General features: G+C 37.4%; 1 protein-coding gene across 2 annotated transcripts; it reads right to left on the bottom strand.

Moving 5' to 3' along the window:
- Nucleotides 1-5,521: 5,521 nt before the first annotated feature.
- On the bottom strand, nt 5,522-26,055 carry LOC104230251 (uncharacterized). 2 transcript variants are annotated; one of them, XM_009783011.2, is made up of 14 exons: nt 25,916-26,055; nt 25,681-25,828; nt 23,714-23,888; nt 20,645-20,728; nt 13,546-13,787; nt 13,128-13,371; nt 11,435-11,514; nt 10,122-10,206; nt 9,421-9,552; nt 9,220-9,333; nt 7,333-7,380; nt 6,239-6,323; nt 6,031-6,081; nt 5,522-5,957 (listed from the first exon to the last, which is right to left on the bottom strand). In XM_009783011.2, exons 2-14 carry the CDS (start codon nt 25,815-25,817, stop codon nt 5,866-5,868), a joined length of 1,569 nt encoding a protein of 522 aa, XP_009781313.1. In that variant the 5' UTR covers nt 25,818-25,828; nt 25,916-26,055; the 3' UTR covers nt 5,522-5,865. The 2 variants fall into 2 exon arrangements, with proteins under 2 accessions (XP_009781313.1, XP_009781312.1); XM_009783010.2 differs by having other exon boundaries at nt 25,681-25,949.
- Between the last annotated feature and the right edge of the window lie 626 nt (nt 26,056-26,681).

The following is a 26,681-nucleotide window of genomic DNA, read 5'->3' as shown; positions in this document are numbered from 1 at the left end:
ATACATATATAGATACATACATATATATATATATACATATATGGGATATGGGAAAAGGTTACGGCGTTATATACGCACCACCACCTGATCAGCTGATATACGTTGATGATTTTGCCCACAGTGGCCGAGATGATATGATGGGATGCCCTCAGAGGCTTGATGATGTTATGAACACATGTACTTATGCACGACAGGACATTCATATGCATATGCATGATACTATAATTATTTCATGATTTACAGAGTTATCCAGACTTACAGGTTGAGTCATTTACTCTATATTTCTTCCATGTTTGTTATGTACTTATTCATGTTCCTTACATACTCAGTATATTTTTTGTACTGACGTCCCTTTTGCCTGGGGACGCTGCGTTTCATGCCCGCAGGTCCCGATAGACAGGTCGAGAGCCCTCCAAGTAGGCTATTAGCTCAGAGGAAGATGTTGGTGCGCTCCATTTGCTTTAGAGTTGCTTGTTTGGTTAGTATGATTTAGACGTGTATTGTTTGGTATGACGGGACTCTATCCCGACCTTTATGATATTTATGTACTCTTAGAGGCTTGTAGACATATGTCGTGTATGTAAAAGATTGTACAGCCTTGTCGGCCTATCTTTTGAGTTTATAAATAATCATGTTGGCCTATTAGGCCCATATGTCATGTGTATATGATGATGTAGTAAGAAAGATACGTTACGTTGGTACTCGGTTGAGTAAGGTACCGGGTGCCCATCGCGGCCCATCGGTTTGGGTTGTGACATGTTTTCCCACTGTGGATGAGCTACGAGAGTTGATTCTTGAGGAGGCCCATAGTTCGCGGTATTCCATCCATCCGGGTGCCGTGAAGATGTATCAGGATTTGAGACAGCACTATTGGTGGAGAAGGATGAAGAAAGATATAGTTGGATTTGTAGCGCAGTGTCTCAACTATCAGCAGGTGAAATATGAGCATCAAAGATCGGGTGGCTTGCTTCAAAAGATAGAGATTCCAGAGTGAAAGTGGGAGCGGATCACCATGGATTTTGTAGTTGGGATCCCACAGACTTCAAGGAAGTTCGATACCATTTGGGTGATTGTGGATCGGCTGACCAAGTCCGCGCACTTCATTCCTGTGAGTACTACCTATTCTTCAGATCAGTTGGCTGAGATTTACATCAGAGAGATTGTTCGCCTTCATGGGGTGCCAGCTTCCATCATTTTAGACAGAGGCACACAGTTTACATCGCAGTTTTGAAGGGTCGTGTAGCGAGAGTTGGGTACTCATGTTGAGGTGAGTACATGATTTCACCCTCAGACTGACGGACAATCCGAGCGTACTATTAAGATATTGGAGGACATGCTACGTGCTTGTGTTATTGATTTTGGGGGATCATGGGACCAGTTTCTTCCACTCGCGGAGTTTGCTTACGACAACAGTTATCAGTCGAGTATTCAGATGGCTCCGTATGAGGCTTTATATGGGAGGCGGTGTAGTTCTCCAGTGGGTTGGTTTGAGCCGGGTGAGGCTAGACTTTTGTGTACAGACTTGGTTCAAGATGCTTTGGACAAGGTGAAATTGATTCAGGAGCGGCTTCGAACGGCACATTCGAGACAAAAGAGTTATGCTGACAGAAAGGTACGTGATGTGTCTTACATGGTTGGAAAGAAAGTCTTGCTGAAGGTTTCGCCCATGAAGGGTGTTATGAGATTTGGGAAGAAGGTCAAGTTGAGCCCTCAGTTTATTGGGCCGTTTGAGGTGCTTCGGAGGATTGAGGAGGTGGCCTATGAGCTCGTTTTGCCACCTAGCTTATCGAGTGTGCATCCAGTATTTCATATTTCTATGCTTCGGAAGTATATCAGCGATCCATTGCATATTTTGGATTTCAGCACAGTTTAGTTGGATGGTGATTTGACTTATAATGTGGAGCCAGTGGCTATTTTGGGGTGTTAGGTTCAAAAGTTGATGTCAAAGGATATAGCTTCAGTGAAGGTGCAGCGGAGAGGTCAGCCCCTGGAGGAGGCTACTTAGGAGACCGAGCGGGAGATGCGGAGCAGTTACCTATACCTATTTAAGGCTCCAGGTATGTTTCTAGACCCGTTCGAGGACGAACATTTGTTTAAGAGGGGGAGGATGTAACGACTTGGCCGGTCGTTTTGAGAGTTATAGCCTCATTCCCCCATTTCCTACTTCTTTTGTGTTCTTCAACTATATTATGATATACCGGGTTAATTAGTTCGGGTTCGGAGTGAATTGAGACACATAGTCTCTTAATTGAAAGCTTAAGTTGGACAAGTTGACCGGATGTTGGCTTATGTGTAAACGACCTCGGATTTGAATTTTGATGGTTCTGTTAGCTCTGTTAGGTGACTTTGAATTTAGGTGCGTCCGGAATGTGATTTGGACGTCCGTAGTAGAATTAGGCTTGAATTGACGAAAGTTAGAATTTTAGAAGCTCTTTAGGCTTGAATCCGGGTGTAATTTGGTATTTTGATATTGTTTTGAGTGATTTGAAGATTCGACTAAGTTCGTATGGTATTATAGGACCTGTTGGTACATTTGGTTGTGGTCCCGAGGGCTTCGGGGTGATTTTGGATGGTTGACCGCTTGATTTGAGTTGAGGAAATGTAGTTGAAGTGCTGCTGCTACTAGTGTAACCGCACCTGCGGAGTGGGAACTGCAGGTGCGAGCCCATAGAAGCGACGAAAAGGTCACAAATGCGGCTAAGAAAGATTTGGGCAGAGAACGTAGGTGCTGGAATTTCCGCACCTACGATGGTCACAGAAGTGAACTTCAGGGCGCAAGTGCGAGCTTGGACCGCAAGTGCAATGTGACATCCACACCTGTGATGAGCGCAAATGCGGTCTCTTGATCGCAGAAGCAGAGGTAGTGTTTAAGTGATTCTCCGCAAAAGTGGAGCTTGGTCCACAGATGCGGAAAATGAGCCGCAGGTGCAAAAAACCTAGGCAAAGCATATAAAAAGGGGAGTTTGTGATTTTTCACCATTTTTAACATTTTGGACTCGGGCTTAGGCAATTTTGAAGAGAATTTTCGAGGGTAATTCTAAGGTAAGCTTCTTGTGCTTGATTTTGATCATAAATCTAGTTTCCCCATTGATTTTTCCACCTAGATTGTGTGGTGTTGAGGTGAAACTTGGGAGATTAGGGCTTGAGAATTGGAGAGTGGATTTTGGGGATTTGGGTGACCAAATGATGTCGGATTTTGATGAATTTAGTATGGTTAGACTCGTGAGTGAATGAGCTTTTGGGTTTTGTGACTTTTGTCGAATTTCGAGATGTGGACCCGGAGGTCGGGTTTGAGTCGATTTCGGATTTTGACTCTATTTTTGGTAGTTTTCTTGTCTAATTGATCCCTTTAGCCTATATTAATTGTATTGTATTACTTGTGGCTAGATTCGGGACGTTTGGAGGCCGATTTGAGAGGCAAAGACATTGCGGAGTAGGATTTTTCTTAGTTTGAGGTACGTAACGCTTCCAAACTTGGCCCTGAGGGTTCGAAACCCAAAACTATGTGTTATGTGATTAATATTGAGGTGACGCACATGCCAAGTGACGGGCGTGTGAGCGTGCACCGTGAGAATTATGACCTGGGTGATTCCATGGCATCGTTTAGTGACGCTATCCTGTTGATATCCATGTTTTCATCATGTGATAAAGTAATTGAACTATAAATCATGCTAGGTATCATGTTTAGGCTTTATGCCGGTATTGTTGGGACCCTTAGTTGTCGTTTCTTGCTGTCAACTCACTATTCTCATTAATATTCCGTACTCAGTCATGTTCATGAATTTTTATATCATATCTCAGTCTCAGTTATTTATTGATTCATCATATCATTATTCCGAGTTTGTTTTCATGACATTGTGAGCTCGTGGGTGAGACTGGAGAGGTTGGTGACTGAGTGAGGCCGAGAGCCAGGTTATGAGTGACAGTTATGGGACCGGGTTGCATAACGCAGTGATTATATTGATGATAATGATAGCACTTGGGTTGTAGGAGCCCCTCCCGAGTCTGTAACACACCCCCAGTAAGCGCAGATGATATTATTGAGGGATGGATTTCCCTGGACATGGATTTGTCCGAAGTACTTGATACCTAGAGATGGATTTCTCCACAGGGTTGGATTGCCCTTTTCCTCGGTACTGGGTGACTTATAGTCAGTGTTGTATATGTTCCAAGATGGATTTCCCTGGGCCGGATGGCCATATACAGTACCGAGTAGTTGAGCACTTGAGTGGGAGCACATGGGCATTTCATACAGTCTATGCATTGGCATGTAGAGATAGCTGAGTTGTATACCTTACACTGTTCAGATCTGTATTTACTTTATTTTCTTGAGTTGTCTATTTAACTTGAAAGCATACCTACATTTCTGTACATTTATTCATGTATATCTGTTGCGGTTGAGTTCGTCACTACCTTTCAATCCAATGTTTGAACTTGTTACTTACTGAGTTGGTGTACTCACGTTATTCCCTGCACCTCGTGCACAGATCCAGGCAACTCTGTTCACGGCGGCGGTTGCTGATTGAGGATCCTAGAGTTCGGAGACTATCAAGGTAGTTGCACTGCGTTGGCGGGCCTTGACACTCCTTTATCATTTGATGTATTTTCAGTTGTTTTCTTTAGACCTTGTAGTGGATGGTATTCAGAATAGACGCTCATGTACTAAGTGACACCCCGGTTTTGGGCTGGATTGTATCACACTTTGGGATTTATTATGTTTTCAAAATAGTTTCTTTAATGTTTACTGCTTCCGTCAATATTTTTAAAGTTATTTTATTGTGTTGGGTTGTTGAGTTTGAGGCTGGCCTAGTTCCACGATAGGCGCTATCACGACGATTGGTTTTGGGACGTGACATTATATCCCATTCCTTTTATTTCTCTGTTTACCTACCAAAGGTTCAATATACACGAGCCAGATTCTTAAAAGGCATTGGATGAATGAAAACCAAAACGTAAATTTTAAGGACCGTGGAGGGAATATAAGGACAGCTTGTTAATAGTCCAAGAATGTGGCCTAGCCATCATTAAAGTGGTGAAAAACTTGGGTTACTGTTTTAAAACCAGGCCGACAGGAAAGGCAGGTAATTTTTTCTAAGTCTTGATGGACTGCTATCCGATGCATGTGCTAGTAGGAAGTAGTTTGTACTTTGTATTGGCTGGAATAGTCGAAGTGGTCGCAAGATGATCTAGACACCGCTATTATATATACATATAAAAATAATGATGGCATGGTATCTTTTGCATGCAATACCAATAGTTTGTACTTTGGGAATGCTCTTTTCTTGACGCTCAAGGAAGCTACTTTGCTATGTCTCAATGCTTCTGTCCAAAAGGTCTAACATATCGTGGTCCTCAGTAATGGAAAAGCCTCTCAAGAAAGGGAGAAGGAACAACCAATAGGGAAGTTAGAACATGATATCATTTTTTCTGGTCTGCTATAGATGAAAACATGAAAATACAAAGTTTAAACCTCACAGGCAGATGCAGTTTTGCCAGTATATGAAAAATAAAAACAGTATGATTAGCCCAAAAGTCAAAGACTATGCTTATTTCCATTAATTAAAATTTATATGACCAGAAACTGCCACAAGAGAGAGCGTTTGACTGCAAACCTGGGCAACCAAGGCAATATACACCAATCAGCCTAAGTTTCTATTGCACAAATCTTCCCTACAAACAGTTTTCCATGTGCTAGAATCACGAAGTTTCTCAAACACTACTGTACACTTACACGATATTTCTGCAAAATGCAGAGGGAACCATCTTGAATGCTGATGAAGGGGGGAGCAACCTGATCAAATACAACAGGTGTATGCTACCTCCCCTTGTAGTTCCCTTTTCTTTTCCAATTAAACATTGGCAATATCATGGAGATATTGCATTACCAGTAGACGTTATCATCTCCGTATCCAGATCTCCAGCTCTTCCTTTTCTTGCAGGATAGTCCGTAGAATCACCTGCAGACATATTAATTAGACTAGTAGAAAAACAAGTTTGGTATTAAACAATATTCAAGGTCATAACACTTACTGAATATGGAATCAATAGATGTTCGTCTAGGTGATGTGTCCCTTGTAGGATCTGAGAAAAAAAGAAATAAGGATGATATCACTCTCTGCAGTTAGAAGTAGACAAGGATACAACTAATTTTTTCCATTTCATAAAGCAAACAAAAACGTGAAAACTAAAGTATATTACTCAGCGGTAGAAGGCCATGAAAGGGGAACAAATGACTTACCAGGAGAGTTGCGTAGTGCCTTGACAGCGTCGAAGTTTTTGTATGTATAGCCCACAAAACTTAAATCTTTGGGAGTTAATAACATCTATAAACAGGAAAGCCAAAGTCAGATAACTAACTTTCAGAGGCTGCAAAGAAAAAATTAGTAGGACCTTATTTTGCATCAAATATTTTAACTTGAAATATTGGTAATCTTCTTATTGGTTTGGTACAAGAATACTAAGATAAATGGGACTACTGACACGTAAATTTATAGATGTACCACAAATCATGCAGGCTGCACCAGGAACACTAAGGAAAACTTATCATCCTTTAAGAATCTTGCAAAGTTATGCTCAAGCTCACATTTCTAAAACACTTGCACAGACACTTTTATATCCACTTTTAAATTGCTTCTAAGCTTTGTTTCATCATTTTATCATGTAAGGACAGGTAGCTCAGGAAATGGACATGTATTCTGAATGCGAAATGTCATGACTTTTAGGAGAACTAATACAAGCTGATGTATAAGAAACAAAACAAAAAGATCAAAATTAAAGATTCACTTCACTTTTTCTTTTCTTTTTGGTAGTAGAGATATGAGTATAGTAAAAGATCTACTTTACTGACGATTCATAAAGCATGTTATACATGTCAAGATGGGTAAGTTTTACCCAATGTCTGTATGCAATTATGTGGTGTCAATTGGATCTATATATCTATTACTAAAAAAGAAGAAAGATATATCCTTCTCAGAAAAAAAAAAGGATATACAAAATCTACAGGCCTCTGCAGTATATATATACATATTTTGAGAGCACCTGTTTGCAATATCTGACATAGCTTGTATATATATTTTGGATAAGAGTTGAGGAAAACATATTTAGATAGTTCTTTTTTTATTTAAAATGGAACCAAAACACGATTCGATAGTATATTCTGAGTAGTAAACCCTTCTAAGCTTCACTCTTTTGCTCGTTGCTGCAGAATTTCAGGCAAGTGGTGGGTTAAGGATGCACATACTTTATCAGGTTATTGGCCATAACATTCTACCATATTTAATTATTTATAAGGTACTGAAATAGATACAGAAAAAGAAACACTTGGTTACTAACCTTCCGAGAAGGTCCCGAACCAGATCTTGCTGATGGTGTAGTAACCATCTAAGAAGAAGTCCAGAAGGCAAGAACAAAGTTACAAGGAGAAAGACATGCATGAAGTATAAGACAAATAAACCACTAGAAGACTATATTTGAACTAGAATAAGATCGGTGACAAAGTATAATAATCCAAATTTAGTTAAGGAAGGCATAGACTGTGAATCAAGCATATTCCTGCAAATAGGTAAATCAAATAGTGAAGACTGCAAGTTTGAAAATCAAACCCAAAATCCTCACCAGGAGTTGTCTTTAAAAGATGCCAGAACTGTAGATCATGCACACTATTGAGTTGACAAAGTTTGACTAGAAACAAAGATAAGGAGAAAGTTTGACTAATCTAACACAAGTATAGCAGTAAGGATAACATTTAGATTTCGACATAAAGTTAGCTAGCTGAAAAGAATAAGCTGCTCATGGAGTCATACAAAGCAACTGATAAAGACTAACTTTAAAAAGTGAGATGACTAGGAAGGATTCAAACTGCTTTATAAGAAACTCCACCAGTTTCATTGTGAAAAGAGAATGGAAGAAGAGAGAAAAGTCTTTTGAAAATGGTACTAGGGGACGTGTTGCAGATGTAAATAAATAAACAAAAGTGCACCCTCTCTAATAATCTAAACCTCAAGAAATGAGGCGATTCACACTTCAACATTGTACCAAAGTAAACAGAGATCCTAGATTTGAGTCTGAATATTACACATCAACAAAATTCTGTATGTGCTTGGCCTAAGAAAAAAAGAAGTAAACCCAAAAAAAAGTGGCATGTCGGCTCCTTTCTATAGATTGCCTATCTAAGGATACAAGTCAAACAGTAAGTATGATCGCAAGCTGTTGCAATGACAGTTTCTTGAAGAGCATTATCTTACTCAAACAAATAGTAAAAATCCCATGATGGTTATTGTTGTATACAACTCAGTGCGTCCCCTCAACTGCACTGTTCATTTATTCTGGGGTTGAATTGATAGTATTCAAGGTAGTCGACAAGTTGTTGACATTCAGACTAGAGAACTGCGGCTATCAGATGAAATTAGGATTGAAAAAGGGCCAACTAGCTCTCGAGTAAAGAAAAATATGCAGAAATGCGGAAATGTGCCTGTCTCAGTAAAAATGAAGAAGTTGCACGAAAGTAGAGGGGCAAATTGATTCTGAGACATTCTTGGTTTCAGAGGACCTTCCCTTCTAACACAATTTTTTTATATCTATTATTCTTGGAGAACTCTGGAAAATTGTTTATCTGAAACCAAGACTAATTCTTTAGCATCAATCTCTCTTATTGCTTGCCTAACCCCTCCATTTCTGCAGAATCACACATTTCCGTCTCTTGGCCCCTTTTAAACCTAACTTCACTGCATGCCCATAGCTACCGAGTTCGAACTTCAGCAACTCGTCAACAACTTCCAAGACGTATCTATCCAAATCAAGAAGAAAAAAAAAAGAACGCAAAATTGAGGAAACACTCGCTGCTGTGTATGAGATTAACCAATCATGGGTTGGTGTTATTTGTTTGAGAAAAAAATGGGCTTCAAGAAGTTGCTACTGTAAAAGGTTATACGCATGCCTACTGTGTGACTTGTATCTTCTGGAGGGCAACCTACATAAAGGAATAGAACTCTTATATGAGGGGGTCTGCACACTTCACATGGTTACATAGGAAGCACAGATCCTTATTCGAGTTTCACCAACACCACTCAACAAAATATTTTTACGTACTCTGACCAACAAAAATAATCAAACCTGCATGTGAGGGTGTGGTGCAGAAAACTTAACCTTTTGGATGAGGCAATTCACACATCACCAATATTCTAATTAAAAAAAAATGAGTCCTTGACTTTTGTGAAATACCTCATCAAACTTCATAAAATTCTGGGTGTCCAGCTCTCCATTAACTTCTGGTTTGAAGGCTGCTTCCATTTCATACAGCTTATCCCATACAATATCCTTGAACCAAGGATGAGCCTGATACCAGCCACTTGGAATAAATTTAACGGAATAAACATGAAAGTTCCAGTGAAAGCAATTGAATATAAATGATTTAAATAGTACCTTTATTTGGTTTGAACCTCCAGTGCCCAGTCTATGTTCAACATCACATAGTAACCAGCAGATAAGATCCTTTGCCTCATGTGAGAGTTTGGCCTCTTCCGGAAATTTTAACTGATTTCTCCAGTGAACTATCTGGCAAGCACACACATGGAGTCAGAATATGATCGATTTGGCGATTAACAGGAGAATCCCCAAAGAAGGTTGGTTTCAACATGAAGGCAACCAGAACATTGTGGATACTATAGAAATGGGTGTCACTAATGCTACACATCTCATAGTAAACATTGATTGTAGCAGTGGCAAGCATATCAGTGTGAATGCAATACATCTGCTGAGACTTCTAGTGCAAAAAGGTAGAAAACTTGAACCCATTTGATCCAAACAGCACAGGCTAATCTATGTGGTTAAGTATCAAGTGGAAAGGTCTTGGGTATCAACTGTCCAAGTTGTCTTCCATAACACAAAAATGAAAGGTGGTTCTTACTTAGATTACATATAAGAATTCTAGTTCTTTCTCTGTGGACATTTTGCAACAAGTTCTTAGCATTAAACTTTTCTTTTATTATCTATAGATTTTAACAGTGAAAGCCCAGGGCACCTTTTGTTATCTCAGAAGCAGCAGATATCCTTATCATACAAAGAGGAAAACAACATACATGAAGAAATGCAAGAAGTAAAAAAAACAGAAGCAAAGATGCTACCTTTCTGCAAGTAGTTATTGGATCATCAGCGTAGAATGGAGGGTAACCAACGAGCATTTCGTACAAAATTGCACCAAGGGACCACCTGCATGCAGTATAGCAGATAAAAGATGAGAAACAGATAAAGCACAGCATGGTTCATTTTTTATTTATATTTATAGAAAATAACGAGTAGATATTATACAATGGGTTAGAAAATAAAAGCATTTCCTGCAATACTCATCAAACTAAAGTGAAAACATAGGGAATACATCTGTGGAAATGGTCTGGGTATCAGTGAAGTTCCACGGAATCCCAAACTTCACTGATAGCCAGATGAGGGACTGGATCAGGTAGCATCAGATATCCTGCCAAGCCCAACTATCTGCCAATTCCAGCCTATATCATCCCCAGAATGGTTAAGGCATGAGGGGGAAGGGAGGTAGGTTAAGCCCTGAATTGACAGTTTTACACTTAGACATAAAAGGACGAAGGGCAAACCCTTCACTGATTTTTTTACTCCCTTCTTCCTTACCCCTTCCATGGCCCAGCATCTAGAAACTCTCTATTCCCTTTCCCTTCAACTTAACGTGCTTCTCTCCTCCCACAGTGAATTCTTTCCCTAGCCCCCTTTGCACCTGCACCAAAATATTTCCTTCGTATCCCATCCCTCTCCTGTTCCCATTGCCTCATGCAGCACCCTCCCCTGCTTACACTGAAGTCCTCGCTCCTCCCTACTTCTCCTTCACGTTCCCCAACACAAGCAAGCTGCCCATATAACCTTAGACTGCTTTCTCAGTTAGTGAGGTTATTTAACCATTCCACTCCTCGTCTAGTAGGTCTTTTTTTTTGCTGCTATATTTCTTCGTTTGCCGCTAATTGATATCTGCTAGATAGAATTTTGTTTAGATGGACATAGAGGTACCACAAATATTTTCTGCCCTGCTTCATTTTATTATGGAGACTTCCAAATATCGAAGTATGTCAATCTTCATGGAGTAGACTGAAAAGGAAAGAGTATTTTATAAAATAAAACATAGAGAATACTGTTTTTAATTATCATTATCAGTAAACACATGCCACCACATATGTTGGAAAGCAAACTAATGAAGAGAGAAGCATAGTAGGCAATATATTGGGAGGGAAATCCATCAATTAGTTAAATGATCAGTAAAGTCCTCTTGTCAGATTTATGCACCAAACTGAACAGGTCTCACTATAAATATTTGTCAAATAGAGTCATGCACAGCACTGACATGTATGAGCAGAGAATCCAAGATATCTTGGTGATCTATCGTAAAAAAGCTTACTATAATTTCAGAATAAACACTAACCAATCGCATTCCATTCCATATCCCTTCTTCAATAGTACCTCAGGAGCAATATAGTCTGGTGTACCGACTGTTGAAAATGCCTTTTGGATAATGAAGGCAAAAATTAGTTTCAAGTACATAAAAAATTTAATACTGCTGAATAACAAAGAACTATGGTTGTCTACAAAAGTGAATATTTAGATTATATGACAATTAAAATTTAATACTGCTGAATAACAAAGAACTATGGTTGTCTACAAAAGTGAATATTTAGATTATATGACAGAGTTATTGTCATATGCAAAAGAAGCATTATTCCGTTGACTGAAATACAAGCCCATACAACTTCTGGTTCCTGCCATGATCTGTCTTTGTATAAGTGCATATGTTTGGGAGCACAACAAAACTTAGTTCAATTATAACGCAGCAAATTGCATCTTAGACACGTCAAATAGTTAGGTTTCAAAGAGCATATCAAACAGTAGATTCAAATAGTATTCAAATGGATATTATCAGCTGGAAGTACCGGTGACCAAACCTTTGTTAAAACATAGATCTTTCATCGTTTAATAATAGAAGAGACTCCCTGCTGGCTGCTTCACAATTGATGTGCTATGGTTTCGACATCTTTGGGCAAATTTGGCAGTTAAATTTTTGTGAACTAACTCAATTATTCACTTTTTGGTCCATTTTACTTTTTACAAGGTAAAATAATATTATTTATATGGGAAATCTCTGTATACAAGAATATGCCACCATGTTGATAGCCTACAACAAACTATGGTTCTCAATAAAGTATCCAATTTTCTATACAGACTAGAACCCAGTGGTGATAAAGGGGAAACTAGAAATAAGAGGTTATTCTTCATATATACAAAATTATTCTCTACGCCAGCAGGGCCCACATAAGAGCTAGTGGGGCAACATCCTATGCTTTGAGTCTTCTCTTCCTTCTTTCACAGGCCAAGTTGAAACACGCTTCCTTCACTGTACCCGACATCGTCCATTGTACACCAACCAATTCCACTACAACTGTGTTGCCACCTTGCATTGTATTTTGTTGATAACCATGAAATCACCTACTTATAGCTTCAACACTCGATGGATCACGGACCAATTCCTCCACCCTTCTCCACTTAATTATCAGAGTTGGTTCTCTCAAGAAGTTTGAATCCGTGGTATGCGTCTACCACTATTCTTGTAGTTCTTGTTCTCGATCAGTTCAAAAGATTTAAATTGAACTCCGAAATAAGTTCTTTCAACTTTTCAGTCTCAGAATGGTTTATTGTACTCTAAAATAGTTTGGTATTCTTCTGGTATTAGCCCGAATTTGAAGTTAAAAATAGGATTGAAGTTGCACGCGAAATGGTGGATTTGACACGCAAGTTAAATGGTGACAGAAATTATGCTAAAGCAGATTATTTGACTTGAAGTAGGAAAATAAAATGACCAAATCAGAGAATCTTTAATGAATTGGAAGGTCCTAGTGTCTGCTATAAATAGTTTCCTTTCATTGAGTTTTTGTGTCTGCAATAATTAGTAACAACAAAGCTGAAGGCGCCTTCACTAATCAAGTGTGCTGTTGGGGAAACTCTCTCATTTTAGGAGCATTTGCTTCCAATTTTTGCGTCAACAACAGTATAACTGCATGCCTTATGACAAAATCCCCACACAACCCAAAGGAAAAAAAACATTTATCAGTAATATGACATACCAATTTCCTCCTGTTCATCTGCCATTGATGAAGTTGTTCACGCGGACTTTTCCACTTACTTCCGTCACGGGCATCTGGGAAGCTGCTATCTATATCCATAGGATCATCTCTATTCTCATCATCCATAGTTTCATTTTCTTTCAACGTGGATAAAGTTCTACAATCAAGAGGCTTACAGAGACCAAAATCAGAGAGCTTCATGTGACCATTTTTGTCCAAAAGAAGGTTGTCAGGTTTGATATCTCTGAAAAAGAGAAAATGGAAAATATGAACACCAATCAGTCTCCCCGTCAAAAGAAATATGCCGCAAGAAAGCTATTGCATATTTGCATCCAATATCATACAAATAAATTATCTTACGTTTTAATCATCTCACAACAATAACTTTCACAAATCAGAAGTTGATGCAAGCATATACCTGTGAATGTAATTATGCTTGTGAATGGACTCTATAGCTAGAACAGTCTGCGCAATATAAAATTTAGCTACACTTTCAGACAATGTGTCTTCTCTAATGAGCAGAGTCATCATGTCACCGCCAGGAAGATACTCCATGATAAGGTAAAGATATTCAGCATCTTGGAATGAGTAGTATAATTTTACAATGCAATGGCTGGCCACTTCCGCCAATAAATTTCTTTCCGCTCTCACATGCTCCACCTGCGAAAATCATTTTGTCAACAGGGAATACGCATTTGGGGAATTACATTTGAACACGTCATAAAGAAGCAGATGTTACATGCAAACATGACACAGACCCCGCCCCTCCAACTTCCTATTAAATAGAGAATGCATGGACTATGTTAAGCTCCGCAGTGCACCAAGCAAAAGTCTTAATCATTCATACACTGGAGCCAGTAAAAACAATCTTAATATGACATTCAATCATTTCATTCCATAAGGGGAATAAATGAACTTGGTATGATACTCGATCATTTCTGTTCTCTAAGGCAATAAGGTACTTTATTGAAAGAATCATTGCAGAAGTTTCATGAAAAGGGGCTCCCAAAGAAGGTTAACTCGGTTAAGTTTCAAAATAAAAGCTGTCCCGGAAAATGAGGAGAACGACCAGTCTCCCCATTAAACATGCAAATAAGATATAGCCCTAAAGAGCATGTTATGAATTCTCTGAAAATTCCCATGATACACTCAAATTTAAAAGATAAAAGACAATTGAAAAAGAGATCTATAACTGTTTCTAGTGATAAGTTTTTTATTTTGATATTTGCTGTTTGGTCAAGCTAACAAGCACCTCGACTAATCCACTAGACAGCCTGTCTATCCCAAAAGCACAAGTTGCCAAAGTAATCCTGACCACTAAAGTTGGAGCAAATGGGGTGATAAATTGATAATATAATCTAGCATCACATGTTAGATAGATGAATAAATAAAACACGTAATAGACAAACCTTGTTTCTCATAGTGAAGAGAGAGAGGGTATTAGAATACAACTATGGAGGACTAAGGGGAAAACCTTTAGCTTTAAATCACAAAGAACCCTAGAAAATTGAGCATAATGAGTAAAAAAAATTCAATTTTGAAGTATTTTTTTATTGTTAAATTCCAATTTTGAAGTATTCCTAATTTCTGTATGGACACAGACCCCGCCCCTCCAACTTCCTATTAAATAGAGAATGCATGGGCTATGTTAAGCTCCCTAGTGCACCAAGCAAAAGTCTTAATCATTCATACACTGGAGCCAGTAAAAACAATCTTAATATGACATTCAATCATTTCATTTCATAAGGGGAATAAATGAACTTGGTATGATACTCGATCATTTCTGTTCTCTAAGGCAATAAGGTACTTTATTGAAAGAATCATTGCAGAAGTTTCATGAAAAGGGGCTCCCAAAGAAGGTTAACTCGGTTAAGTTTCAAAATAAAAGCTGTCCGGGAAAATGAGGGGAACGACCAGTCTCCCCATTAAACATGCAAATAAGATATAGCCCTAAAGAGCATGTTATGAATTCTCTGAAAATTCCCATGATACACTCAAATTTAAAAGATAAAGAAAATTGAAATTTGAAAAAGAGATCTATAACTGTTTCTAGTGATAAGTTTTTTATTTTGATATTTGTTGTTTGGTCAAGCTAACAAGCACCTCGATTAATCCACTAAACAGCCTGTCCATCCCAAAAGCACAAGTTGCCAAAGTAATCCTGACCACTAAAGTTGGAGCAAATGGGGTGATAAATTGATAATATAATTTAGCATCACATGTTAGATAGATGAATAAATAAAACACGTAATAGACAAACCTTGTTTCTCATAGTGAAGAGAGAGATGGTATTAGAATACAACTATGGAGGACTAAGGGGAAAACCTTTAGCTTTAAATCACAAAGAACCCTAGAAAATTGAGCATAATGAGTAAAAAAATCCAATTTTGAAATAATTTTTTAATTGTAAAATTCCAATTTTGAAGTATTCCTAATTTCTGTCCTAAATTAAAATTCTTAGTGAAAGTTGATGAGATAATGTAACTATGAAATGTACTGTATAATTTCAGCCATTTCTACCTAGCAAAGGAACAATGCAGAAATACTTGCAACTCAGTGCAGAAGATCAAGCTTAGTTGTGATCTACTTTTTTGTTTTTGGTGTAAACAGATTTACACAGAAGATACTGTGTCAATCCAAGATATTCTAGAGTCTTGATAGGATTGCATACCAGTTCTCTTATTTCTACTTACCTGTAAATATGGTTTTCAGTACAATCTATGTACTGATTTTTTTAATATATACAAATGTTATCAGCTCAAAAAAATAAATTACTTGAAAGTATGGTTACACAACAGCCCAAGCAATCACGCACCGTGAAGGATATAAGAACTAGCTATCACATGCATTGAATGATTCTCAAACTGGTCTTTTTGCACGTCCAGTGATAAAACTTGAATCAGAGCGGAGTACTAAAACACCGTCACTCCAGGGTGTATAAAGAAGCCTTCGTTACTCCCTTTTATATGTTTTGATGTTAAGGTATTCAAGGGAAGGCTGCATGGCAGTATCAATTGTAATAACCTAATATTTTAAGAGTGAACTTTTAAGTTCTTTCTTTAATTGTAGTTAGCGATTTAGAATATATTCTTGGATATATTACTTACACACATACAAAGTATATGATCACCAGTGAATTAGGTGGCCAATTTTATAATTTACTTGGTTGTTTGGTTAAAGTTTTCAAAGAAGAAAAAGATTCAAGTGGGCCAAACCCAACTTGCAAGACTTAACGTGCCAGATGCTTTTGGTGGAAAAGAAGTATATATTAGGGTGTGGTCTTTGAAAGGAAAATATTAAGTTAATAGTGGCTTTGCGGGCAATAGTTACAGCGCCGTGAAGGACGTTGAGGTTCATTCTTCTTTTTCCTAAAATCTAATCCATGAACATTAAAGATCAGTTGATACAATTTTTGGGGGAAAATCAACACTATGTTAAACCTAAAACAGTGAGAGAAAAGAAGTCAAGAGAAGCTCCTATTATATTGCAGCTTCGGCCATATCAGATCTTAAGGTATGGAGGCTTTTCCTTTTTCTTTTTGAGATTATTGTTGAATCATAGACGTTCATACAAAGAATATATAAACTGAACACTAGGTTAGATTATGTAATTGGGACGTATTTTAACCTTTAAATTTATGATCTGAGGAGCAGAATATTAAAACTTAGTCCTAAGATTGAATATAGGCTAAGTGAGATTTGAACCATCTATCGGCTCCGAGATTAAAACTTGATTTATAGATTTGGACTCTACGACTCACGTGTAACGTGAAAAAAAAATTATGGAATGACCTCGACTAGCATAATTGGCACCATTAATTAATATTTTACATAGATTGAGGTCATTGGAGGCCATTTGATTGGTGTTCTGCACTTCGCAAGATTGGGGGACTTGTCGTGATCGAGGTAAGTGAGACTTTAATCTTTGATGCTTGCTTTTTTTAACACCCGTTTTGAAAATGTGTTTTCTCTGTCTGGTCCATGTGTTGGGACAAACGTGCGCTTGGCAGAATCGGTGGTCTTAGACTAGCCGCAAATATATTATTTTATTAAAAAAAATCAAATACAAAAAAAATTATTTTTATAAGTTGTTTGATGGCATGATACAGCTGTGAGCCATGATGTTGAATTTGATAGTTTGATACGGTTGTGCGTCATGGTATTGAGTTTGATACGGCTGTGCGCCATGATATTGAGTTTGATACGGCTGTGCGCCATGATATTGAGTTTGATACGGCTGTGAGCCATGGTGTTGAGTTTGATACGGCTGTGCGCCATGATATTGAGTTTGATACGGCTGTGCGCCATGGCGTTGAGTTTGATACGGTTGTGCGCCATGATATTGGGGCATTGTGTATGCCTTTCTACATCACCTGAGCATTATGTATGCTTTTTGATATATTTGGGGCATTGTGTATGCTTCAGTGAGCATTGTGTATGCTCTGTTACATATTTGAGGCATTGTGGTGCCGTTGTGGACTCGTAGATGTGTTGGTAAATTTCTTTCACTGCAATTATGCCAAGTCTTTAGTGGGTACTCTTGTTGGTTAATTCTTATTAACTCTGTTGATACACATATATTGAGTTATTATATAATTATCATATTTACTATATCAGTCGTGTTGTGGTGTGTTTGTATTTTCTAACACTTGTTCCAGAGGTATTTAAAGTGGCGGGTCGATGATCTTACTGGGTTACATTTACGTATAACTCACTCCTTACTTGCATCTTTATGCAGATACCATTGCGGGAGATGGAGATAGTAGCTGACGAGTTTGTTCAAGTGGATCCTATTGCTGAGTTTCTTAGTTCGTGTTTGTTATTTTCTTTTTCTTTGGGGCTTGCATACCCGTCAATAAAACTCATATTACTCTGTTAGATGCTCCATGGTCTTAGTGTGGGATTTGGGCTAGAGTATTATTATTTGAGTGATTGTTGGTTTTTCTATCAATTGACTAAGGTATTGGGCGATAATTATTTCCTCTGTAATTATTAATAATACTTTACGCCTGCACTTTTTCTCTCAGTGTTTGCGTAAATGGTTAAACGTTAGAGAAAGGGATTCACCTGGCGGATGGTGTTAGCTGGGTGTCAGTCACGTCTAGGGGGTAGTTTGGGACGTGACATCAATTAACCAACTATGTTTCATCAACCCCAAACTAGTCGAGGTCCGTGACAATCCTTTATATATCTGCTCTATTACCATTCATATCACTTCGCTCCAATATTTTTCTTTTATGATAGTGGTATTTTGGCCAGCTTGCGCACACCTCGACTATTCCACCGGGTACCTGCTACTCCCAAGTTCCAACAGCACTGACATCGGTCATCTCTGCCCAGTAAGGCTTAGACAGAAGGGAAGATATCACCTAGGGGTTTTTTTTGTCTTTGTTGGAATTGAATTTGTAACTTCAGGTTGTCTACCCACTTCATTGACCACTAGGCCACACCCTTGTGCGAACATATCACTCTAATATTGGTAATCACTTTTAAGTCAAAATACAGATTTTCCGATTTTCCTGAAACTGGAAGTTCTCTGAATCTCGCAATTGTCCCTTTCTGGACATACGCAAGTGTAACTAAACCTTAATCTCAACTAGTTGGTACTGCATATATGGATCCTTGCTTTTCGTAAACCATTCTTGGTTAAATCCTCATAAATACTAAGAGACTGAAGGTTAAATGGGAGTTTGTCAGAACAAAATTATTAGCTCTAGAGTCTGCTAATTAGTTTGGTCTTTTTTGTGATAAGGTAAATAAATTTCATTAATACGAAACAGCCCCTATACAAGAGGTATACCAAAAAGTAGTAAACCTACAAAAAGTGATGGTTTTCTAAGAAAGTCACCCAATCTTCTAGACTACAAGGAATCTCATGGGTGCACCAAAAGGAAATAAGGGATAAAAGGCTATCCCTCAAATGTACAAAATTCATATCTATGCCTTCAAAAGCTCTCCTATTTCTTTTTCTCTAAACAACCGACATGAGTGCAAGTGGGGCAACACTCCAAGCCTTATGTCTTCTCTTTCTTACTCCACAGCTCCAACTGAACATTAAACCCTTCGCAGTACCTGGCATCACCCAATAGGTTCCAAACCATGTTAGGATTTCCCACCATAACCTCGAGGCAACCCGACAATGTAGAAGAAGGTGCTCTACATCTTCCACTGACTCCTTACGCATAAAGCACTAACATAAGTGCCCTTCCTCTTCCTCAAGCTCTCGACCATCGAAATCACCCTTTTGCTGCTAGCTAAGTGAGGCAACATACCTTCCTCGGTATCCCAGGGATCCACACAGTAGTATGAGGAAAAGCAACCTTGTCAGTAGTCACAAGCTTTTCATAAAAAGTCTTCTTTGAACATTCTTAGATCTTTGCAGAATATAAAAAGATTAATATGTTTAAAGATGAAAGATGACAGTAACTGGACTAGAATGTTACTGCGGGATATCCCAAGAAGTAAAACCTCTTAATATGTCACAAAATGAATGATAAGATTCAGAATACAAAGGTTAAACTATGTAATCCTTCGGGCTGATTTTGGATATCAATTTCTACACCTTTTGGAAATTAAATTTACATATTCGGAAACTTGAGAAAAAGTTCTATAAATGACATTCAAGAAATTTTTTTTTTTTAATAATGTTCCCGAGACTCAGAGTTGAAGAAAATGTCTTACTTTCCAGGTAATAATGGAACTGTATAAGATGGGATAGAAGGAGTAAATGTTATCTAATTTACACAACTAGTTACTTGAAGGTATTTATTGTTAAGGAGAAGTCATTGCATCAAAAAAAGTTCTATAAATGACATTCAAGAAATTAATTTTTTTTTAATAATGTTCTCGAGCTCATAGTTGAAGAAAGTCTTACTTTCCAGGTAATAATGGAACTGTATAAGATGGGATAGTAGGAGTAAATGTTATCTAATTTACACGACTAGTTACTTGAAGGTATTTATTGTGCAATAGCAGCTAAACATAGAAGAAGATAAGACCTATCTTCCTTCAAAAGCAGTCTTCTAGAAAGCAAATTAAGTAATTCCTGTAAGGAGAAGTCATTGCATCAAAGTAATTTTCGGCTTTTCTTTCATCTTAATTTATTCGAGTGGTGCACCAAATGTTAAGGTCACACAATCAAAAGGCAAGATCCTCTGAAAATGTTCTTCGATCACCCAAAGACAACCCATTGCCATCCCCCCGTCCTCCCAAGAGAAAGGAAAAAGAAAAATAGCGAGCAAGTAGAAAAGGAAATAGAGATGAAATTTAGAAATAATGGACATACAAACATAAATAAAAAGTAAGAGCGGCAGGATATAAGCTGAATTGGGCTAAACAGCTTGGCAGTATATCACCATCACCAGTGGTATGTCAATGCGTATAGGCAGTCAATTTCCAACTCTGAGGTTTCTTAGCATCGTAATAACATACTCTACTAAAGAGTAGCAGGAAAATTGCTAAAACTAGGTGTATAATGACAACTCAAAAGAATAATGGAGGCAATATTCCTCTTCTCACCTGTCCTTTGATGAGCATTTCAGATTTCTTTAACTTCTTCATGGCATAAATGTTGCCAGATTTCTTCTCCCTGCACAATCTTACCTGCAGAGCACAAGTATCCACATTCTAGAATCAGGAATGATCAGTAAAAACATAAGTTCAGTTATAGCAACACAACCACGTACATGGAAGAGGAAGATATTGGTAAAGAATAAGATAGACAATCCTGATTTTCTCCTCCAAAGATAATTAAATACTGACTAAACTTCAACAACGGAAGCCAACTGAGAGCATCGGTAATATAGGTATTGGATCAGATAGAGAAGATCTTCATGGTCCAACAGGTGCTTGTCATTATAGTCTCCACTCTTCCCTAAAATAGAATAGATAGTACTTTCTGGGACATGAGGTGCAACTAATCCATTTAAGCTTCGTTCTTTTGTACTCTGTTGAACAGCAGCCTTTTTAAAAGAGATCTCTCTGATTTTTGTATGTACTTCATTATTCGACATCTTAGAAGAAAGGCGTGAAAGAGAATGGACCTTGGGCCCAACCCCAAAAAACTAGCTCATCGGATGAGGATTCCCTAAAACGATACGAGGAGACAACAATACATAGCCTTAGAGGCCATTTGGTTGGAGGGTTGAAACAATATCCCAGCATAAAATAACATAGTTTTGCTAGAACGAATCGGAAAAATAATCTCTCCATAAGTTATGCAGCATTTGGTTGGTCATAACAACAACAACTACTATGCCTTAGTCCCAAACAAATTGGGCCGGCTATATGAATCCTCATGTTTCTCCATTGGACCGCTTTTTGTTGGTCTTAAATAATACCTGCATTAAGTTATGCAGGAATTTATGTACTATTTTATCGGGATAAAATATGGATACAAATACATGTATTAGCAATATAGAGATTTTTTTGGATAAGTGAGAATATGTCCAGTGTCGATGAGACGTACTAAGTACCACGTGGATGGTTGATGTGCGCACAAGTTGGCCCGAACACCACATTTATTCAAAAAAAATGTCTCTTAGAAATATGGAGATAAAAGTATCTAAAGACAAAAATGCCTTTTCAGTAGATAATCCATAGAACATTATTCACCATAAAACAATCCCTATTCCTTTGCATCCACATGAGCTCCAAAGGAGTTACAACTAACGCTCTTCTTCTTCCTTGTAGATTTCCATCTCAAGCGTCTATCTTACTGTTTGTCACCCAGTCAACTCCAAACATGTTCCAGAATACACACAATATATACGCAATAGAACAATAGAGTAACAAAAATTTAATGTCCTCTCACTTCTTCCTACACAGAGACCACAACTAATCTAAACTGTCGTTCTTTTTGGGTTTGCCTGCTAAACCTATTATCAAGAGGGTTCTCCAAGATCTTGTCTAAGTTAATCCAAAACCCTCATCTCAATCTGAAGCCAGATCAATATGTCGTTATCTACAAGGTTTTTTCTCTAATTATAATTGGTGTTCTTGGTCCCATTTCCCGCTAGGTTGATTCTCTTCATAAAGACACAAGTTCATCTTTGTAAGCACCTGGAATCTTCTAGAAGTTCAGGCTTGCATTTCAATCTTATATGTATTGGGACATTCGACCCGCGCTTGGTGATCAAACTTTTAAATTTCTATCTGCCTTATGATAAGTAAATGCATAATCTTATTAACTAATGTTTTCTGTATTTTGCTTCAATTAACTTTTCTCTTTTGTTCTGGTGTTCATGGGAGGGACAGACCTGGTTTCTAACTCTTTTGGTCCTAAAGAGGTCAACTACACGGCATTAATCTTTCGTAAAGTCCAATACTTTGAGTTTGTTTTGATTCAGCACATGAGATGCCTTGATTCAACATGTGAGAAATTAGACGTGGTTTATGTCTTACAACTTGTTCAGTGGCACCCATGAGAAGTAGACGTAATTGCATTTCAGAAAAAGTGAAATCCAGACAAAAAAGTTAACTGAGTTTATATTTCACATATGAAATAGTTTATATTTCGCATATGAAACTGAATAGGTTCAGATGACTTCTGGGTTCAAGTGTTGCATCTGACACATCTAGGCATTTGGAATGAGTTATCAAAGGCTGGAGACCAGGGAAGACTTGATTGTAATAATAAAAATGAAGGCTGCACACCCAATAAATCAATGGCAGAAGCTGGCGTCTACTCAACATCTTAACATGGTACTCTTATGGTCAATTGTTCACAATTTTTTTTAAAAATAAATTAGACCAACCAGATTAGGGATCAGGATCACCATCTCACACACCTGGTAGGCTTATAAAATGAGAAACCTTCTTGACATATGGCCTTGTACTATTCCTCAAGATGTGTGTGGTATACCAGAAGAGTCTAAAGTAAAAGGGCAACCCGGTGCACAAGGCATCTCGCGTTCAGGAAGGGTGCGGGGAAGGGAAGCACCCCAAGGGGTGTGATGTAGACAGCCTACCTTAATGCAAGCATTAGTGGCTGCTTCCACGACTCGAACCTGTGACCTAAAGGTCAACACGGAGACAACTTTACCGTTGCTCCAAGGCTCCCCTTTGAGAAGAGTCTAAAGTGAGGGCTCAAAATAGAATGTACTTTCTACTCCCTCCATCAATTTTATTCGACAAATTTTGACGAGTACGAAATTTAAAATATTTATTTTGACTTTTGTACTATGTCAAGGATTATGGAAATAAATACTGTACCGGTGAGAAAAGTTTGTTTGATAAAAAAAAAATCGTTCGAAATTAGATCAAAATATTAAATGAATTTGAACTTTTTTTGTCGGATGTCCCCAAAGGAACCCGAAGGGATAATTTGAACTATTGCAATATGTGAAAGTTGCATAAAAAAATATTATAAATAGAAATGTCAAACCTTTTGGCATTTAACAAAATACAAAGTTTCATATAAATGGAAGGAACGGATTACTACTTTCTACTATCAGTTTGTCCATATCCAAGCGTTTGCATGAACATAATGCAGATAAAGTAGAAATGGAACTAGAAAATTATGAAACAAAATCCTTTACTTGCAATCAGAACAAAACAAAACACAGACCTTAAAGGGATAATACTGACCTCGCCATAGGCTCCTCTGCCAATAATTGTAAGAAGTTCAAAATCATCCACACATATTTTATGCCTCTTTAGTCTCATATACTCTGTCTCCTTTTGCTCTAGATCTTTGATCAGGTGCATTTGCTCATCTTTAGGCACATCCGAAGATGCTAGCTTTCTTTCTAGAATCCAACGCCTATTTTTAAACAATATAACAAATAAGAGATGAGGAAAAGATCGAGAGAAGCTTACCTCAATTATACCCTCAAGCTATTGTGGGTTTAGATAGTGATGTACACATTCTAAAATAGGAAGGAGTATCAAGATTACATAATTACAGGAAATTAACATTCATAGTGGTACTTACACATCCTAATTGCATGTCTATGTGTGTGTATAATATGTGCATGTACATATAATATGCATACACACACATACATATAGAACTTTTTTTTATAGGAACATATAGTATAATTATAATGTATTCTTATAAATTAATATGCCAGTACACACAGCATGCTAAGCTTCTTTTACTTTCTCTCTCCTATTTTTAGCAGGAGCGGCAAAAGGGGAGTAAGTGGCACAGTGAAATGCTATTCTTTCTTTTTCTTTATTTTGTAATCAGTCACACTGAGATATTATGATTCTTAGTGAATATAGTCAAAGAAAAGTCGAGATTCACAAGTGAACTCCAGAAAAATATCAAGTAAATTTTTCTCTTAAAATTTAAATTGCTATCTGTTTATTTTTTGATTAAGCAATGTGATTGAGAAACCCTGCATACAAGACGTAACAAAAGTAAATATGGCTTCTTTTAACGATGTAGAAGTCATGTTGGATTTTTTTAGCACATTAAAAACCCTGTACCGATGCTATATTATACATATTCCTCAGCACTCACTTGATGCTGATATCTATTTACTATTATTACCAATCAGGAAAAAAATAAAAATGTAAGAGAAGTAAATAATATTGTAGAATACATGATTTTCTACAAATAGCTCCCAATCTTCTATAATTGGCATCTCATATGTGCTCCTGATGTATACTATATAAAAGCACAGTACTTCAAAACAAAATGCCGATTACCTTTTATATCCTTCGAAAATTAAATTAAAGCTACATTCCTTGTTGGATAAAATTGTAGTCACCGTTTATATCTTAACTTTTGAGGCTGGACATATTACGCTTATACAAACTAAATTTGAGCCCCATTAACTCTTGACAAGCTCTCACAGTACAATTTACACTAATAGATTTTCAGGTTTTATTACAAACTTCCATACCCATGGGAAAGAAGGCATAAAACTGCTCTCTCTAACGGGTTCCGAAGTTGTCGTTTGTGATTTTGCCACTTTGCCAGCTGGTCCTCTGACCAAAGAAAACAAACTAGTAAAATCGGAATCTTTAAAACTGTGAGATCCACAAACAACCAGCTTAAAAGTGGGGCTTTCAATATACAGATTTCAATGCTTCCTAGTGACATCAAAACTAAATGATTATCCTGGAGAACGATAATGTGACCATCATAGTGTAAGCTTCTTAACGCAATAGTTCATGATGTCAAGTGATACCTTCACACATAGTACTACAACAGTAACTGTGCCTCAATCCTAGTTGGATCGACCATATGAATCCTCAATGTCCGTTACTCCGTTCACCTTCATTTTGGACCCGTTTCATTCCACTACTTATAGTTAATGCATCATCAACCCCGTGACAAGTCACCACCGAAATGCCCTAATTATTTATCACAAAAAAACTCCCTTAGTTCAACCAGCTGATCCGTATGAGTATAGCTAAATTAAGTCAAATTGGTCCAAACAAGAAAGAATGACGATGAATCCCACGAAAAACCCATAACTCTTGTTTTATCTAATTCCAGCTTCGAAACACATAAGAAGCCAATTAAAAACAAGCAGAAATAAACAAGACAATCAAATTAATGAAATAAACAAAAGATGTTTCTTAAAAAGAAGTAACCTTACCTTTGTTTGCGTTGTTGAATAGTGTTGATGTGGGTCTTGTAGTGATTCTCAATAAATTGCTTAGCAGCAGCTACTTTCTCCATTGTTAACCTTGATCCAATTACCACCTCCTCTTCCCTCTTCCCTTCCTCCTCCATTTTCTCTCCCTCTATTAAACCAAACAAAACAAACCACTTTTAATTTCTTCTTCTCTCTGTATATATATATATGTATAGAGTGGAACTTCAGAAAGTACAGTTAGGTTGGGGGAGAGGGATTCGCTGCACTTCACAGCTTTCACTTGACAACTGGCAATTCTTTGCGTCTTGTTTGAATAATCATTGATTCGTAAGAATAATTTCGGATTATGAAATTATTATTCATACAAAGCTAAACTGATCAGTTGCATTATTGCTATTGTTCAATAACTTTCTTTTTAATCAGTCTAAAGAATAAAGTTTCTGACTGCCACGTGGCAGTGAGATGAGCAGATTGTATAACTTCCTAGATCTATGCTAATAAAACCTTTGTCAGTACAGCTAAAAGAGGAACCCAAACCCAGCTGCTAATGTCGGCGCGTGTCTAGCAATCTCGAAACCGACGATTCACCGGGAAGAGTGTGTTAGTGCAAAAAAACGCTTATTTTGAGAAAGTACTTTTTTTTTTTAAAGTATTTTTTTAAAAGTACTTTTTGATAAGAACTAATTTGTATTTAGTTAACTTATTTGAAAAATACTTTTGAGCAACAATTAGTATTTGACCAAGTTTTTAAAAATTTCTTCTAAGTGTATTTTTCTCAAAAGTGCTTTTTAAAAAAGTATTTTTGAATAGAAGCTACTCAAAAATATTTTTTTGCCTCTAAAAATTTGGTCAAACACTTCAATTTTGAAGAAAAAGCACTTTAAAAAAAATACTTTTGGCTTAAAAAAGCTTGTCCAAACAAGCTATAAATCAGATAAGTTTTAAGGTAGACCATTTTCTAGTCTAGTACAGAGAAAAATGCTATTGCTGTTACTGAATGC

Source organism: Nicotiana sylvestris, chromosome 8, assembly GCF_000393655.2.
Source record: "Nicotiana sylvestris chromosome 8, ASM39365v2, whole genome shotgun sequence".
In the NCBI taxonomy this organism is placed as follows: domain Eukaryota; kingdom Viridiplantae; phylum Streptophyta; class Magnoliopsida; order Solanales; family Solanaceae; genus Nicotiana; species Nicotiana sylvestris.
This window is presented reverse-complemented; position numbering and strand designations above follow the sequence as displayed.